At 41.3% G+C, this 19,295-nt stretch overlaps 1 protein-coding gene across 1 annotated transcript in view; it reads right to left on the bottom strand.

Moving 5' to 3' along the window:
- Positions 1 to 620: 620 nt before the first annotated feature.
- The window catches only part of CERS3 (ceramide synthase 3), a 39,306-nt gene continuing 20,631 nt past the window's right edge, over positions 621 to 19,295 (bottom strand). Inside the window, exons 8-11 of the mRNA XM_086757330.1 lie at positions 18,929 to 19,057; positions 17,327 to 17,433; positions 15,755 to 15,911; positions 621 to 806 (exon numbers count right to left, since the gene is read on the bottom strand). Of these exons, the coding sequence (XP_086613456.1) occupies positions 675 to 806; positions 15,755 to 15,911; positions 17,327 to 17,433; positions 18,929 to 19,057 (525 nt within the window). The 3' untranslated portion in view covers positions 621 to 674. The remainder of the gene's footprint in view (positions 807 to 15,754; positions 15,912 to 17,326; positions 17,434 to 18,928; positions 19,058 to 19,295) is intronic.

The following is a 19,295-nucleotide window of genomic DNA, read 5'->3' as shown; positions in this document are numbered from 1 at the left end:
AGTGACTTCCTTGACGGGTAAATCTTAGAACACAATATTTGAGCTATCTATCATACAGTATATTTTGGAGAAAGACTACTTCTGCAGTGAAGCCAGCTTTTCACAGGCAAGTAATTTGACTTCCTCTATGTTAGCTTCCACCAGCCTCCAGGAAATAAAATCTAACTCACAAAAAATACCCATTTTGATGAGGGTTTAAACTGAAAAGGAAAAACTAAAATGCTAGTCACTGTACACCACTGACAAATTTTTCCCACACTGAGTAATTTTGGTTCCTAATGGAGTTCACACTACCTACCTACCACAAAACATCTGTGAATTAAACTGCTTGGTGAAATACATCTTTTATCAGATTGAAAAACAACGTTAGGATCAATAGGACACTAAACGATCTCACGCTCTTGAGCTCTGACCTTGTTGAGCCCTGTCAAGAGCAGAACAGTCGGTGTGTCCAAACGTCTTTCCAAACACTTCACGACTCAGAAAGCGGGTCATTAACACATTTTGTCATGTTATGCGATTTTTCCGACCCTCTAAACTGGGCTTTTTTCCAGGTCCAGTAGCCAACAATAAATCAATCACAGTCTCTCATAAGCCTTTTGACTTAAATTCTATCCTGGAGCTTGGGTTAAAAACAGAGCAGAAATCACTGCAGGAGGTGACGCAGGAGGGAGCTAGTGGTGACTGCTGTTTAGGAGATGTTTGCTTGACCCACAGCCGTTCTTGTTGCCATTCTTTGTGGACTCCTCTTCATTATCTGTAAGAGAATCTTCCTCCTCTTCATCACTCCGGTCATCTTTCAAGTCCTAGGGAGAAGAAAGCACAGTAAGTATATTCTATACTTACGATATTTACTGTCAGATAAGTGACCAGATTGCTATTATCAGTGCAGACCCTTCTAAAGGCCTGTGGATGCCACACAAGCACGTCTTTTATTTTGAAAGTGGACTGGGTATCTGGATCTTTGCAATGACTTTGGAAAAAAAAAAAAAAATAATCAATTTCATTAGTCAGGTGCCCCCATTTGAAATTGCAAAATGAAAAGATGGTGCACAAAACTTGCAGAGCGTAAGACATTCTCCATTCCTGGAAATTCTCCATCATCCTCTGACAACAAAACTCCTCTGTCCTCCATTTGCCTCAACAAAAAAAAAAAAAAAAAAAAAAAAAAAAATGCTGAAGGGAACAAATGAAAGGGGGGCTCTAAATACACTAGCCAATACCAAAACTGCCCCCAGAAACACCACCTCCCCCCAAAATGGAGGCTGACACTCAAGGACAGACCAGTTAACAACACTTTAATCTAGCAGAACCTAATGTTCTTTAGACAAAATTTCTTCCTTGGCGCAGTCGTTTGACCTCTTCTTGCTTGTTTCCGCTTTCCCCTGTAAAGTGTTACGAGTAATCCCTGGGTGCCACGGGATTAATTAACAATTGTGACGTGCAGGGAAGATGAAAAGCATATTGTATAAAAGCTAAATATGATTAATACACTCACCCAAACACAGGAGGCGAGAGGCTGCCTGCGTCTGACAGGTGTAAACTAAACAGTGACTAGCTGTGCCAGCATCTCCTGGTGTTAACTTTGCTTAAAGAGACTTAGTGACCCTACAATATTCTTCCCTGCTTGCTGGTGTATACATCACGTCAACATCTGCAAAGGGGAGGCCACGTCCCTCTACAGCTATCGTGTACACATTGGGTACACCATCCCGCTCAGGGAACTGCCAGGGAGGAGGGACGGCTCCATTAGCAGGGATGAACGGGGGCCAGGCAGCGAGACAGTCTGCCCTTACGAAAATCCCTTCCCAGCTCTACAGCAACAGCTTCTGACATTTGGCAATCATGCTTCATCCCCCAGACAGTCAGACACGGCACTTGCTAATGAATGTTTCCACCACAGAGAAAGGATGTTGTGTCTACCCAGCATTTCACAACAAAGTGAAATTCTGCGCTATTTGCTGTGGCACATAAAATATACCATTAGTCTCTCATTTCTCAACTGCTACCACAACCCAAGACCCTACGATGTGTTCAGAAGCTTGGTTCTAACGATCAAGGCTTTGGCATTAACACCAAGCACCTCTACTTCCCTTTCAGTGCAAAAAGGTTCCAAGAGCAGCACCTGCCTCCCTGGAAGGACCTTCCATACCAAGCGATGACCTGCTCTCCAGTCTCAGGGCAGGACGCTCCAGTTAAAGATGCTGTAAGGTAAGTAAACGATTCCTTCTGCCTAAGTGATGACTGTACAGCCGCGCTAGGGACCGCTCCATCATGGATACGTCTGTTCTCCTTGTCATCTGCCTGGACCCCAACTAACAGGCAGAGACTGGACGTTCTTCCTGCTCCCGACATGCCAAGGTCAGAGATGAGAGGCAGAAAGGAGAAACCAGCGTTGTTCCTGCCCATCCTGTATCTGCTCTCAGCATGAACTAACAATTTCCCTTTCTTAGCCTGCTGGTCTGAGGTCTTTCTTAAGCATCAAATTCACACAGAGAAAAAAAATGACAGCTTGTTAATAACTCATCCAATTGCAATCTCATATCCCTTTACATATTACACTTCCAGAAAAATGTATAGGACTAGAAAGAAAATTAAAGCCTGAACTCCATCTAATCAGAAACTATAAACTTCCTGGAGATTTTCTTGTGCCTTTTCCCTAACAACATACAAAGGGTATTAAAACAAACAAATCTTACTCTAAATACTGTAAAATAAACTTGGCATGCCATCAGTGAGAGGAAAGGAAAGACAGCCTTTCCCACACAGACAATTTATGAGGCTCTGCCTCTTTCAGATCACCTCTCTCGCTCCTGGTAGTTTCGCGATTTGTATTTGCAGTAAAAGACAAATATTGAGGGTGTGGAAGGAGGCTTTTTACTTTTTTTGCCACCAGAAATGTTTCAGGAAAAAAAAAAAAAGCAAACTAAACCAAAGCACAGCGCCTGATGCTGAATCTGCTGGACTCACTGGAAGCACTCATCCTCCCCAGCAGTCTCTGGCTGAGGCTGCACACGTCAGGAGTGCTTTTGTGCTCCCTGTGAAAGGCTCGCGTCAGTAACGCTTGCGAGCGCGTATTTCATTTTGAGTACCTCACTATGGTCCACAGAAGTTGCCGGTGCTCAAGCATATGCTTCAGAATAGCTGGCAATCTGCTTGGCTTTGGAGGACAGCTGATACGCGACATCGATTCCTGTTCCCTATAGGAATGAGCTGGCATTTCCAGCATGAAACTGGAAACTTAGCATTTGCTTCCCAGTTTTAATGCTGTCAAGCTGGATGCTCTCATTAAAGGCACTATACGTAGTAATTAAAACACATGTAAATGTTTTCCCAGCACACTGGAAATCTCTGCATTTGAGATCATGTCTTACATATTTCAAAGCAGCAGGCATTGAATTCCTCTGTGTACTGAAGCAACCATTGCAAATTTCCTTAATTCTGGGAAAGAGCACTGCTTCTGATATTAACCAAGAAAAAATGCTGCTAAATCAAATCCAAATTTTTATTATATTTTTAATCATGAACCTGCTTCCTGACCGAGCATCACTACAAAATTCTTGCTTAGAAGAGTCTGGCCATTTTTGCCTCGCTTGTTTAAGTGACAGAACACAACTTTAAATAGCAATAGCTTCATCTGTAACTAGAAAACCAAACAAACTTGTCTTTGCAAACCATTTAACAGACCATTATAAATCTATTAAGATACCGTAAGTGAAGTTTGTGCCTCTTAACTTTGACCTTCTAAGAACAGCAGAAAATGTAACATTTCTAGGATTTTCCCTGCCTTAATACAGAGTCATCACCTCTAAGCCCTTCACATTGTATATTAGAGCTGTGTTTTCCAACTCAGAGACTCTGCTCTCACTGTCCCTGAGCAGCAGCGGATGAATGTTCTATCAGAAACACAAGAGCTGTAAATACCACAACCGAGGCAGTCGTTAATACTCAATGGTTTGGTTTAATGGCATCAGCTGCATTTATTATACTGCAGCTGGTTTAGGGTAACAGACAAAATGGATGTGTATATTTTGTGTTCTGGATGACTAACCAATTTAATCTTTCTAAATGGATGAATGGTTTCAAGGTTTATGAGAGGCAACACTAATGCTATAAAGTCTGCAAGAGAGCCATTTGTAGTGAAGCCAAAGCCAAACTTTTATAATCTTTTTTCCTTTTGTTTAACCCTTCCACCTGCTGCTCAGTCTGCCTTTTTTAGTTAAATGAACCGTATTTGTTAAGGTAGTTTTGGCTTCTTGCATTTCACTGCTGTTAGAACGTGTATCATTCAAGTCATTAGCACCGCATCTTATTACATGAACAGTAAAAGACCTTCCAAGAGACTTCACCAAGACTCCTTGAAATCGAGTGACGAGCAAACTCCACAGGCCACCTCCCAGTCTCTTGTAAGTGGAAGAACATTGGTCAAACCTCCATCTAAACTCACAGAGAATCTTCTCCTAATTCTGCAAGCATGTCTCTCAATAAAGCACTCAGAAATCACTTCCCTCGTGACAAACTCTTGGTGCTGCACTCTTTCAGCTGCCGCTGATGAGAGAAGCCAGAGAAGGACATGGCTGTGCTGGAAGACAGAAGGAAGCATGGGTTTCCTGTTCCTGCGTGCTTGTGCTACCATCTGAAGCTGACTGCTGGAGAAGTGGGGCTGGGCAGACACCACCCTTCTCCCCTTAACTGGACACATGGCATCTTTGTCCATGCGGATGTTGGAGTCACAACGCAGCCATGGCTTCATATCTGCTACACAGGAGTTAAAGTGGAAAGTGTAAGAGCAGAGGGAAAGAGTGCCAAGCAGGATAAAAAAAAAGAGGCAAGAACGTATTGTAACAACATGGATTGATCCTCTAAACAGCAAGGAAGCCTTAACTCTCTCAGAAGGGGAAGAGCACTCGCTAGCAAACGCATCATCGGGTCAGCGTGGCGTACTGCAGATTGTCCAGTCGATGTTTCAGGATGTAAGCTGTTACTATAACGAAGCGCTCCAAAACAGAACTAGCCACTGAGGCAGCATGGAGAAAGAGAATCTGGCTGAGAGGTACCTGAGCAGAAGATGTTTCTGCACTGAAGTTCAGTTGCTACAACTGAATCAGCTTCCAATCCAGCTCTCCCTGGTTCTCCCTCACAAAGGCACACGCATTTTAAGAGCCGTGCAGTAACATCCGGTGGCGTTATGAAGGCAGTAGTGCGGTGTCCACTTCACAAATTCATGGTGCGGGGTGGGAGACGTACCAGGCCTAACTCATCTGGTGGGAACAACACTGACTCAAGGTTTCACAGCAGCATAAGGAGATTTCAATTGTGCCCCTGCCTGGACAGGACTAAAAGCAATTAATTTTTTAAGCTTAAGCATAATTTATGTCCACACAGTTAACTGGATTTCTTCTACGAGGTACAGATAAAAGCATACAAGCAATTCATAGCTCATTCTGGAATTTTAATTATGTGTTTTCTGATTTGGTGAAATGTAGATTTTTGGATTTTCAAATATTTATTCTTATCCTTCAGTCAGAATTTCCTGACTCTTAAATGTATCTTACATTAAAATTGGAATGTCCTAAATCATATACCTTAATTCTACCTTAAGAATATTTTCATTTAAAGATCTACAAACATATTGACTAGATCTTGACTTTTCAATGTAAAGACAATAAATTCCACAGCACCTGCACATATGGAAACAGCTCGCAGAACCAAGATGAAAGCTATTAGTCAGGTCAGCAACCACTGCCTCAAATAAAAGAGATAATAAACAAGAGAGATAATAAAAAGTCAGTCCAAATAGATAGAAGGGGGTACTTTTCTAAGAAATAAACTATAAAGTTGATGAATCTCTGAGTTCAACATGTTTAATTCAGCATCAATAATTCAACTCAGCTGACATATGACTTAATGCGCCTTTACTTTCCTGCGGAGACTAAGCAAAATACATTTGGATTCAAGCAAACTGTTCTGTATTTCCAGCCTGGAAGATTTTTATTGGAAAATATATTTCCCTTTTCAGCTTATACACACTAGGTAACATAAATAATGTTGATCTTCCATGGAAGATGCGCTGTTGGACTCTGCAGTTTTTAAATGAAGATGCAGACTTTCTAGATTAATCGTATTGGACAACTTGTGGCCAAAACTCCTCTTACTTAAGCTCTCTCTTCTGTGTAATTCCCATTCCCCAAGCTTTCCACTGGGAGTTTTTACAGGGAACTCGGAGACAACGTGTGAGAAACAAATTAAAAGAAAAGTTACTCTAATTCCACGAATACTGAAAAGAATAGTCTCAAAACTAGATATTACTATTAGAACATGTCCCTGATTTTGATTGAAGGAATAAATTTAACCTCAAACAAAAAAAAAAAAAAAAAAAAAAAGAATAATTTGTGTTGTCACTCAGCATAACACACCTGTAACTGGAGCTATAATACCCTGACTGTTCAGAAGAAATAAATCATTGTTTACAGTTAATCAGGTACTCTGTGGTTTCAATAAAGTCTGCTAGCTGTGTTATTGGAATCCACTAACCAAACCTTGCACTCAAGTGTATGTGGCTTTACGATAATGTCAGAAGCCCAGGAGGTACTGAGTGACTCATAATGTCCCACTGCTTTTTGAATTATTCCAATTTTAAATCCACAGTTGGCAGAGAAACAAAGAACAATATAACAGGCATTTGATGCTGCTCTCTACAGTGAACTTTTTTTTACCCTAGGACAGAACTTGCATTAAGCCAAGGAGTTCAGTGGTATGAGCTTATATCAGAACATGCACTTTTATTCCTTATAAATGCTCTCTTGGCTACGAAACAGCTGATCAGACACTCGCACTTTCCTCAGTGAGGTACGATACTGCACTTCAGATGAATGTTTTGAAACAACACAGCTGCTAAGGAAGATTCCTACAGAAGCCCTATAGCACCGTTAAACTAACCTGAAACCACAGCGTACGCAACCACGGAAATGACTGGCATTTCCATCTAACGTGTCCATTAAGGTGCTCATTTCTCCATTCTCATTGTCAGGAGGCATTCCATTCCATTCCTTCTGTGATGTAAAGGTTATCTCCAGACTTAAACATCATCAATCTAATTTTCAAGTCACGTACCTAACAAGGAATGTCTTTTCATTTGATACATCACAAGACCTGAAATAATTTCAGTACAGTATTTCTGAGAACCCTGATATCGAAGCTGGATACAGAAAACTTTGACAAAGTTTCTTAAACAGCATTTGAAGTCCCTGAGACTTGGGTGCTTAAGTCACGTGGTGGGAGATTTACTTCACTGAAGTTCAGCGTGCAAAGTCAGGGATCTACTCAGAGTTTGTTACCTAGGACCGCTCCATCACCAACAGAAAGGAAAACGGGTGACCTGCGCCACCACTGCTGGGGTGACAACCCTGGACGCAGTGACTTGCTCACTGGAGACACCACTCTTCCTCCGCTGGTTACAGAGGAACCCCTAAACCTGAGCTAGGCAGAGCCTAAGTTACTTGAGACAAATCCCGCCCTCACACGCTTCACACCCATCACTGCCTGACTGAACTGATGGACTGGTGAGGTTGGTTTTTTGCTTTCTAATGTGAACTCTGCAGCATGCTGTGCCTGGTCAAAAGTTATTAGAATTCTATTACGGAGGAGAGACTTCCCCTTTTAAGATTTCCTCTCTTCTTCACATGTAATAGGGATTATGAAGCACTCCCAGGACCTTCTAAGGAAACATATTTTCCTCAAATACGAGATAGGACAATTTCCTTTCTCAATTGATAGTAATCTATCATTAACTAGCTTTATTTCAAGCTTTTTATTTTTTTTTTAATCGATTCAGCAGACTGCAGCACGGCGAACCCCTCTGACAGTGTGAGAATTACTCACCTCCTAAGAAAGCCACAATTCAAACCTCTGCAGCACATATTAAAAATAGTGAATGAAAGCATCAAAAGTTCTGTAGAAGGCCTAGGGTTTGCTCTGTGAATTCATTTTTGGCAACTGAAAAAATAAATACATGTGCACACTATTATATATATATATATAGTTTTTATATAGGTGCATACATATAAAACTAGCAACAAATGGAACATTTCATAAATATCCTGCTAGAAAATTAAAAGATATGAGCAGTTAACAAGGGAAGCCAGAAAAACTGTCAGCAAATGCCCTTCTGTGAACAGCAAGGTAAATCAACGAATTATAAAGCAAAAACTTTACCAGCATTTGCTTTTTATCTGAATTAGGAACTTCCACATAAAAAGTGTCATTTAGATCAGGGATTTACTGAAAATAGAGCTGTCTTGTGCCAGACATACACACAGAGAGGGGCGGGGGCGCTTGTTTGGCCAGATCCATTGCTGGTGAAAACTAACACAATCCCACTGACTTCAAGTCGAGCCGTGCTCACTTATCCCAGCTGAGAACTGGCCCTGGATCAACGCTGCAGACTTCTGCGGAACTAGCCAGGGCAGGAAGCTTTGCTGTCAGAATTACACGTAATTTTCTCTTCTTAGAGGCAGTGGTCGTCTGCAGCTCCTACTGAAGTCAAACTCAGGAACCTTGTAAAGAGCAGACTTTTACTGCAGCGCGTAAGAGACCTGCACAGCCCCACTTCTGGCACGGCTAATCCGAGAGGCAGAGGGAGCATCCACACCCCCAGTTTGCTGGACTACGGCCAGAGGACTGAGCCTGCGCTTGCACAGTCTTGTGTGTGCACAACAGGGCTGTGGAAGGGTACTTTGTCCTAACGCTCCCAGCCCAGCGCACCTTCACAAGCCCACCTGTTCCATTCAAATGCTTGGAAATTATTTTCTTCACTTTCTCATTAGTTCATTCCTCCCTAACGGTCATAACAGTCCCTAACTTTTCTAACCTTTACCTGGTTTTTATATAATAGTCAGGTGAAAGGTGGTATGGAATTATGGGCATTCTAAACAGAGTTTTTTAAAGGAAAATCAAAATTCCAAAGAACATTGTTGCTGTTTTGAAATCTGAGAAGTGTATTTTAGCATGTAGTACAACAAACCTCCTTGGACGTCATTGCTCAGCTGCTGACTCCCTGTCATCATCTGGAGTAAAAGCAGAGACTTAGATAGCAATCTGCCTTTTAACTCCCAGTGCCAGGAAATGAACTGGTTGAGACAAAGGAGACCAGACTGGATTGGCACGTAACGTTTGTGCAGTAGAGAAGAACTGGTGGCTTTTCCTCTTCCACTTGGACAAGATACGTCACTGAGGTCAGTCTTGACCTCAAACCCCCAGAGAGGGTCGGACTCCAGAGCTCCCTGTGCACACACGGCAGCTTTTCTCCTTTTTGCCTATCCTTGTAAATACCAGCCGGCAAACCTCTTGCTCTTTTACGCTTTCGTCTGCCTGCCTCTCAGCTCTCCTCCCTCAGATGAATTTGGCAGCATAAAGTGAGACATGTAGCCAGGCTTCGGGCTTAACTAGATTGCTGTAGCAGAATGGGAAATACGCAGATGAAAGAAACTCATAACAGGAAGCAATTTCCCTTTACTGGGGCACGAGCCTTCACGCTGCTGACCTGGCTGGCTAGCTCCCATCTCCAGGCTATTAAAAAGCTCACGTCCCAAAAGCAATAATTTGAATCAACTGGGAAGGTTCCCAGATAGACTAGTTTTCATCTCCAAGAGGGAAAACTTTCATTTGTCCTATTTTGTTCCCCTAATAAGCTATCCTCATGAGAAAATCTGATATAAATATTTATCTGTTGAGAGCCAACAAATTCAACTTCTCCATAACCCATTTTCCTTTAAAATGGAGAAGAGGCAACCCCTCCTAATCCAGTTCAATCTGTTTTATGTGCATGCTAAACCTTCACTCATAGAACTCAAACCCTGAAGCAGGGCATCAGCGTGTACTGGCCCTTCCCAGTCTAGAAAGTAACCACAAAATCTCCAGTGAAAGCTTTTTCACAACTTCCCGGTCCCACAGAGTCATGAAATTGTAACTAACTAGATTATCGTTACGCTCTAAAATATATTACTGCTTTTAAAACGACTACGTGGAATTAAGGCAAGCACACCTCTTGGTTTGTTTTATCAGCACCCTGACAGCCATTGGCACAGCGCAGGCTTAAAACACATAAGTAAAAGAAAATAAAACTTACGTGCCTCTAGTTTAGGAAACCAAACCCTGTCCTCTGTTTGACTCCTACAGAATGACATTTTTCTGAAATGAATGACTTCTCACTGAACGTGTTAATTCTCAGTTTCATTTGCTGATTATAAGTGTTCTGAAAATACATTTTTTTACTGCTTCAGAAAGAAGAAGAAAAAAATCAGCTGAAAGTAGGACTTTTTAGGAGTCCAATAAACTGCTGTGCATGCCAAAACGGTATATGCATTTCATTTCATGCTTTATTTTCACATCCCAGTAATTGCACGGCGTACGAAAGCGCCGCACCGTTGTGCAGGATCAGGGTGACGTGACGACCCTTTGCAGCTCCAGTTAAAAGCCAGCGTTTACCAGCGGGGAACAACCAGGCCCAGTGCACCAGCGGTCCAGTGCGCAGCACCCAGCACGCAGCTCAAGCACACCAGCACTGGATCCAATTCTGTTTGCCACAAGAGAGATTTAAAATGTCATCTCTTTAAAGGCCATTCTACTTCCGTGTTACACAGAGCTTTTTTCCTCCCTGTAGTTTTAAAAATGAAATTGCTGTTTAGGATTAAATATCTCAACTTATTGCACAGTTCAGTGAGGAAGTCAGCGGTGCCTCAGCTGACAGAACTGGTCAGCGTTCGCAGTTACAGCGTCGCCGGGGGAGTGCAGGCTGAAGAGTGGCTCTGGTTTAATAAAGGTGAGATTTTAACCACTGTACATCCACAGACTAATCCTAAAGGACATAGATCTGATTCTAAAGGAACTAAGGAAAGCAAAGCGAGTGCTAGGAGCTTCTATTTGTCATACAGAAGTCTGCCCTTCCATGGGGAAATGTTTAAGGACCCGCAAACCAAACCCACCCCATTGTTTTAAACAACGTGCTGTGGACCTGCGTTTCGTGAACAGGAAAATTCTCACCCAAGTTCAGTACTGAAAGCCCATATACCCAGGACCCATGTGGTTACAAAATAAATGTAAGATTCCAATGCGTTATTAAAAATAAAAGTTCTATTTGATATAAACAGACAGAGCACAAAAAAAGTAAGAGGAAAAATACCAGAAGGATCCTAGGGAAGGAAGGTTCTGCAGAAGCTGAGGCGAACCTGAACGGCCTCAGACTGACCTCAGCTAAAGGCATCTGTCAGGAGCAGGTAGCACGGCCTCTGGGAACTGTAGACTTAATTTAAAAACTTACACAAAGGCTTATAGCAAGTCTCTGAAGAGATAAATTCACAACAAGACAGACAGAAAGTAACACAGGCCAGCACCTCTGCAGTTGTAAAGAATCATTATTCTTCGACAGAAGTAGCGAGGGCATGTTTTATAAAAGCATATTAGGTCTGTGTCCCAAAGGACTTTCAGGCCTTGCCGACACATTCATATTAAAATATGTCTTAAAATGTCAAGTATTCTAGCCCACGGGCACACTTTTAGGGATCCAGTTTTAGTAATATATCTTCTTTTACATAGAAAAGGGAGTAACCGATTTAAGGAGTCTATATGGCTAACCGCTGTCATGGCAAGGGCTCTACTGGCATCCAGCACCAGTGCACAAGAAGGAAAGAAGGAAAGAGCGTTAACTCGAACTGCCAGGGATTTCTCAGTATGAGAGCAATCCTCAGGAAAAACAAAATCCTGAAGTAGCAGAGTGACTGCTGGAAACAGCAGAAGTATCATAACAAGTATTTCACAGCTCTCATTTCAACCCCAAAATAGTATTTTCTTAGCATTTTCAGCTACCACTACTGGGTCATTAGTCATTCTTTGAGTGCTCTCATTGTTCCCCTGGGGAATTCAGACCAAACAAGGAATGAACAAAGCATGGACAATGATACGCCCAACCAAAATCGTTAAAAAGCCTGCTTACGGAGTACAAAATACCAAAGGGATATCGTAGATACATAGGTGGCACCAGCTAATTTTTTTTAAAGAGTGACAAGTCTAAAAACCTGCTCTACAGCATTGCAAGGTCTCTTCTGCTTCAGGAAGTGGAAAGAACCACGGTGAATCAAATAAAACTGCAGCTAATGACTCCTAAATAATACTAACCATTAGTAAGAAGCTCATTGTCTTACTTCAGAGCAGTCTGACTATGACAAAACAATTAAAAGAGAAAGAAAACATATTCCTGGTCACATTACAGTCTGTTAAAAACCTGCCGTTACCTTCTGCCGTTGATGGACTTTGCATCAGCTCTGAAGTATCTGAGTCATGTGGACATCATGCCCATTTCCTACAACTTACACATATTTTTCAAGATTTAAAGCACTGTAGTCTCAAAACCTTAACTCAATGTGTAATGGTTTTAACATATATTTTACATCTTAATTTGCCATAATACTGTAGCTATAAGCTGCTGTCACTCGCTCCCTTTTTCTGACCTTGGAAATAAAATGTTTAATCTCCATGGGATTTTCCTGGCGAGATATTTTAAATCAGTGCATATGTACATACTTCTCTATATGTTTTTTCAATTTTCCTAAAATATTCTCATATGTGCAGACATGATGACTAGACATGTTTCAGTGGTGCTTGAAACTCGATACAAGTGGGTAATTTAACCATGTAATTGAACAATATTACAGAAACACACGGAGTTTCCTAGCAACAAAAGGCCTTGGACATCAAGATGGCAGCCAGCAGCTAACATTGCAATTGCCTGACCTAACTTGAAAAGAAATTACGCTGAAGTATGTCCTTCCTCCTCTCACAGAAGAGCTGATCTAAGATACACGGCTACAGCACTGACCTTGAAGGGCTTTTCTTACGCACGTGTGCCTTACTCATATGCGGGGTCACAAGACGTCAGATGAGAAAGGACAGTTGGGTATTTTGATATTTTCCAGAAGTAAGAACAATCTTTGATTTGGAAAATGTAATACTCTTGTCTCCTCAAGTCTACCCCCATAGAAAATAAAAAGCTTCTTAATGCAAAGTGGCTGAGCACAGCTTGGCTTGTGGAAGGAAGAGTAAAGCATGGAAGAAGCTACCAACTGACGAGGCTGCGGCACCCGATGTTCTGTATTAATTCCTGCCTTTAGCAAAGCCTCCTGCCACAGTCTGGAGAGATGAGCATTGAATCTAGACCCACAGCTTTAAGCAAGATGTGACACAGCTCTGTGTGACCCTTTCAATGACAGCAAAGGGGACTCGGAGTATGTGCCATCCTGGAGACTTGGGCTCTCGTTTACATTCCTCACCGAGTCCAGCCTTTCATGTCTGACCCAGCCAAGTCCTTTAACAAGGGACAACAGCGCTTCCCCCAAGAATAAATACATTCAAGTCCATTGGCTTTCAGACAGCACAATGAAATGGTCCAGGAGGACACCATCGGTGAAACACTGCCCCTGGAAGGACGCTAGGAGCTGTTAACTGCTGCACTACAGTGGTTTTCACTGGTGACCCCACCAACCCAGGGTGGCTCAAGGCACAGAGGACACTGAAAAAATTCCTTACACCCTTGCTATGCTCAGAGCTTCCTTCAGTTAAACATCATCAGTCCCTATTTCCAGTTACATCATGACTTCATTTTTCCATCTGAAGCAGCTAACTGTTGCTTAAAAAAAAAAAAAAAAAAAGACAAAAAAATATGTTTGTTTTCTGAATGAAAACTTAAAAGTCTTGGGCAGAGAAACAAAACTCTCCTACTACAAGAATGATGGTTTACTGGTATTTCACTAAAATAGCAACAGCTATTTGTGTGGAGTGTGTCTATAACAAATATGTCGGCGTAAAAACGCTGCCTTGCAAACACCATTCTTTCCAACGTTGCCTTTACAGCTCTGGAGGCGCTGGCTGCTTTCGCAGCCAAGTCTGCCACCGCTATGGAAAACAGGCTGCAGATGCAAGCCAGCTGAAGTCATACGGACCGAAAAGGGCTAGGGCTGCTGCTGCTACCACTGTACAATGGTATTTGGAAACCGTCTTCTCAGAGAGCTGTATAAGGAATCAAAAATCCATGGTAGGGATACAGGCTTGATGCTTTCCCATTTTTTAGCAATGAGTAATAGAAAAAAAAAGCTCTTATCTCAAAATAAAACATTTCTGCCCCTTACAAAGGCACATAAGCAGGCAGGGCAGAATGGCCTTATATAGCTGGCCTAGAAATGTCCCCTTCACCACTGTATCCGAAGACCTTCTCGCATTGTACTCTCATAACCTCAACCAACATGGATGGAGAACCACGCCAAAGCCTTTCCCTTCCTCAGCTGCAAGGCAGAGGGATGTCCCTCTTGATTCCATCAGAAGAGTTGTATGAGAACAGCAGAGAGACAAGGCCAAAAACAAAAAAAAAAAGAAAATGAGAATTAAAGCACTTTAACACTCAACAAGCCAGGCCAGAAAGAATTCTGTGATTAATCTGAGAGAGGCAAGTGACATGCAATAAATACAAGCTTCTCAGTGTCTAAGGGAACACAGAAGCGTGTTTTAGAAGCAGAACAATGCAAGCCATTTCTTCTACAGATTTGTCCCTTGCATTCAGCTGCTTGTTGTTGAACAAGGGTTGAGTTTGTAACTGCAGCTTTCTTCTAGGGAAGACATGGGTCTCCCTATGATATCCAGCTGTCTATGGGCATAAGATTTGACGGAATCCAATAATCAAGTAATTATAGGATGGTTTCTGTTATCAAACAACAATTAAATACAGGTAGAAAGGAGTATTTCTGTTTCCTTAAGACGCTTTACAGCATAACTCCTTCAGAAAAAAGCACAGAGTCAGCTCAATTAAGTTTTTGCATCTTGATCCTCAAAAGAAATACCACTTTTCAATAACACAACTTAACCAGCAAAATGCACCTGTCAATGCTTATGTCAAATCTTAAAAGACATTCTCCACAGTTCTTTTCTAAATGCTTTTTGCTAAAGCATTAGCTCCATCCCAGCTAAAAACCAGGACAATGTCTCATCTAGACTGTACACTTCATGACAAGAGACCTTTTGAAAATGTTATACTCCAGGCAATCAAACAAGACCTAAATGGGAGCAAAGTTTTCTTTATAGCTTTTTCCCACACAAGCTTTCTCTACAAGTTAAAAGCAGATTATGGCAGCACCAGACTTGCACTGTTTCTCTACTCCAGTTGAATATGACAATATTTCATTGTGTCATAATACAACAGCAGGCCAGCTTCATATGGTTCTCTTAATCCAAAACCAGTCTTCAAGTATAACTTGACCTCAAATTTAGACAAACCTGAAGAACCTTGACTACAAATTTTCTGCAGTATTTAAAAATCTCATCACTCACTTCTCCTTTTTTTTTTGGTACGTTTGTACAAAGTCCAGAGAGAAAATATTGCTTTCACTCAGAACACAGGAATTTCTAAAGAGTTCTGCACCATCTTAGGGCTTCAGTTTTTGGGAGAGCTCATTTCTCATTTACTATCAGAACAAAACATCGGATACAGGCAAAAAGGGTTGTAGCTGAAGTTTTGATACTCTGATCTATGACCTTAGGCGTGACCATTAGAGGTAGAAAGCACATCTGAACAGCTCTATACTTTGTAGATCCCTATCAAAAATGCTGACATGAAAGTTCAGGCAAACAATAAGAAACTCCGAACAAATCGATTGGAGGTATTAGCATCTGTTTGATGCTTCACACATCTTTCTGCAGGAAGAAAATTGCTTACCTTTAAGAAAATGAACCTTTTCAAAATCTTGAAGATTAAGTAACCCCAATATAAATGCAAGCCTTGAAGGATCAACAGCTGCCCATTGAATAAAAAATACGCTATGACAGGAGTCGTGGAGTAGTATGTAGGCTGATACAATGTGGCACGAAGAATCCTAAAAAATAAAGGTCACTGTTATGGTGCAAGATTTCTTCTGTATACTATTTACAACTACTGCTAATTTCATGTTCCAAACTGATTAATTATTTCCTCAAAATATTAAAAAGCTCTACAAAGATGACAGATTAATTAACAAGCCATGTCTTAACTAGATTATGCATCTCTATTGAAATACAGACTTCAGAAGATGAGAAATTTGAGTCTTGCATGAATACATTCTAAACAAGTCTAGAAAAAAAATCCCATTTTTTTTAATATCATGGGCTCTGTGTAGTCTAGATACTGTGTGAATCAGTGCTTGTCTATGCCATTTTTTAATGCAAATTCTTTCTCATCTGAAATCCACACTCCAGAGAAAATCCTACAGGCTTTGCAACAGGGCTTTTTGTTAATTTACCTATGTTTCGTCCATCTTTAGACTTCACTACTTCTATATTATTTGTGATTTTTTGAGTCCCTTTAATCTCATCATATTTTGCTTCCAAGCTCAAGAATTCAAGACCAAGAAGTTCAGTGAAGCAAAATGATTGGAGATCACTTGTACAGTTAACCAAAAAGTAACAATAAAGTAAAAGACATCAGCATTTCTGAAAGAAAATACTACAGGAAATTAAATCCTTGTGTTGATCAATGTTCAGAATTATTAATTTAACCAGTTTGAGTCTCTAAGGGTTTGTCCACATGCAGGGAGGGGCATGAAGGCAAACTAGAACAAGTCAATGAAACCATGAATGTGAAACACATTAAACACTTTTTAAAAGCTAAACATGTTAAGCATTAAGCACGCTAAGCACCTGTGGGGATACTCCAAAGAAGATTAAATCATAGCACTCCAAATTCATGTGAGCATTTAGCGAGTTATGATCTATTTGCGTTGACTTCATAAATTAATTGGTTCACCGTAACTTTTCTGCGTGCTGCTCACGTAAGTAGGTGAGGTGAGGCACTACCCAAGCACTAGGTAGCAACAACAAGGCTGTATAAAAAATTAACGACAATCATATAGGAATTACCCTCTGACTTTGCAGCTACAGCAGGAGGAATGGGACAAAAGGGAAAATGATTTCTCCTAGTTAAGTAGCTCAATCCCCTTGAAAATGCAGGAGCTCATAGCATTTAACTGCAATTTATGAAAATAAGTTAAGTAATACCTAGAAGTCTTTATTTAGGTTAGCATATTTTTCAAGACGCTAATTTAAAAACTATTTTTACTTAAATTAAATTTTTAAAGGAAATGACAGTTTTTGTCAACTCTTCTCACTGGCCGTTAGTAGTTAACAATAATGAAAGTTCTGCTTCTGCTCTTGGAAGTACAATCCATTCCTTTCCTTGCCCCTCACAACCAATCCTAACCTCTCAATGGAAATGGGAAGGAAATAGAAGCCTGTGACTACATTAAATACTGCTTACCAGAAGGGGAACAGGATGATTCTTGTGATGAAGAATGCGATTGAAAACATGATAAAAAGCATATTGCAAGTTTTTTCCCAGCGAGCGTAATTAAACATTTTGGCTGCCTGCATTGAATAAAAACCATCAAACATATTTCAGAGAATATTTGTAATAAGTTCCTTCCTGCATTTTCACAAAAAAAAAAAAAAAAAAAAAAAGAAAGAAAGAAGAAAGAAGACTCATCTTCCACCTAAGCAGGAAGAAAATGTCCTCCCTGTTTGACACGTAAAGCAATCATTTTACTGATACCCAATAAAGCAGTATCAAAACAGATTCTTTGCTTATATTTCTCCTTTCATCCTAAAGGGAAGGACTCTGCATCAAAGGCCTAAAGAATGGCTCTCTGATGAGAATCTTACAGTTACTGTTAGCTGAACTGTACAACTCTGTTTCATTTGGGAATCACCCTGGGCACTGTTGAATGAAACCGCTGCTCTCAAGTGTGACAAAGCTTCAGGTGCCAAGCCCAAGTTTTAAACAGCAGTTCAATGAACTTTTTTTTTTTTTTTTTTTTTGAGTGGCAGGGCTGAATTAAATTATTCTAGTGCCCAACTTCAGTTTCCATCTAAATGCTGTCCTACCAGTTGTCAGTTCAACTGTTTGCAAGGCCACGCAGATAACTGGACCACAAAACAGTTCAGGGTCAAAAGTCACCCAGCAAAAACCTGTATGTACGCGTTTATTCTGGACCAGGCCCAGCGGCACGACCCCACAATTAGTTGTTCCAGCACAATGGAGAGAGTATCAGGAGCAGAAATGAACAGTGGCAGACAACAGCCTACCAGGGCTGCTTACACCAGCACTGCCACCAGAAGAGGCGATCCAACCAAGCTCTCAACCTTGATGCTATAAAACCAGGATACCTCTACTGAAGGAAGCAGTGTGCATTTCCAAGAAAACCAGCAGCAAAGTCTGTGTTACCACAGTGCTGTGTGCAGAATAGGACACTTCTAATCTTAAACATTCATATTTAGCTCAGGGAAGGGACTTCCCCTTCAGTCCAGGGGAAGAGACTTTTCTTCTGCCAATAGATACCTGTGATATGTTGTTCAGGGACAGCTTGAGTGTCTCCAGCCAGAAGTGTTTAGTGTAGATAAACCCCACATAGGGGTATGAATGCTGACAAAATGAAGCCAGTTTGGAGAATTAGCCAAAATTTTGGCTGATAAACCTGCTTGAGAATTGGTATAATGACAAGCCGTTTACAGGCTAGCCAACTTTGTCTAATTTTAACAGTGAAATAGAAATAATCCAGGGAGGCAGTTGTATTTCTAGTTCTCGTTCTGCATTGAAGAACTTCTCTTCTGCTCTTTTCTCCTAATGGACTCTGTAACAGAGTAGCAACTTAAACTCTCTCTTTTTTATCCTACAGTTCATTAATCTGTGAAGCTGTGTCTCTGTGGGGATAGGAAGGGATCATATGAAACTTGTGGCAAAAGGATTAAAATGTCACTGAACATAACCTGGGCAACAACAACAACAACAAAAAAACCCCCAAAAAACCCCACAAAACAAAAAAAAAAAAACAAAACAAACCCCAAACATGGAGGTCAGGGTTACCTCGAGCCAGAAATCTGCAGTATCGTGCACAAACATCACCAGCGTTCCAAGGCGCACGTAATTGGCACACCAAGAGCCACTCATCAACCCAATGGCTGCCAAGTGATGAACGACGTGAGCGAAAAAATCCTGGGAAGGAGAAAAGAAAAAAAAAGTGGAGCCAAGCAAGTACAGCCCCTGAAGGTCTCCGTGGGGATGGAGTGACAAGACCTTGCACACACAGAGAGATGCCCTGGCAGCCCGGACGTGTGCAGGCGTGCCAGGGACAGACTGATGCTGCCCTCATGTGGCTGCACCAAACCCAGTCTCAGGACAGTGCTCTTCCTTACAAACACTTTTTCCGCCCTCACAGAAATGGAGGTTCTGG

This window comes from Chlamydotis macqueenii, chromosome 12 (assembly GCF_036417535.1).
Source record: "Chlamydotis macqueenii isolate bChlMac1 chromosome 12, bChlMac1.mat, whole genome shotgun sequence".
Taxonomy (NCBI): Eukaryota; Metazoa; Chordata; class Aves; order Otidiformes; family Otididae; genus Chlamydotis; species Chlamydotis macqueenii.
This window is presented reverse-complemented; position numbering and strand designations above follow the sequence as displayed.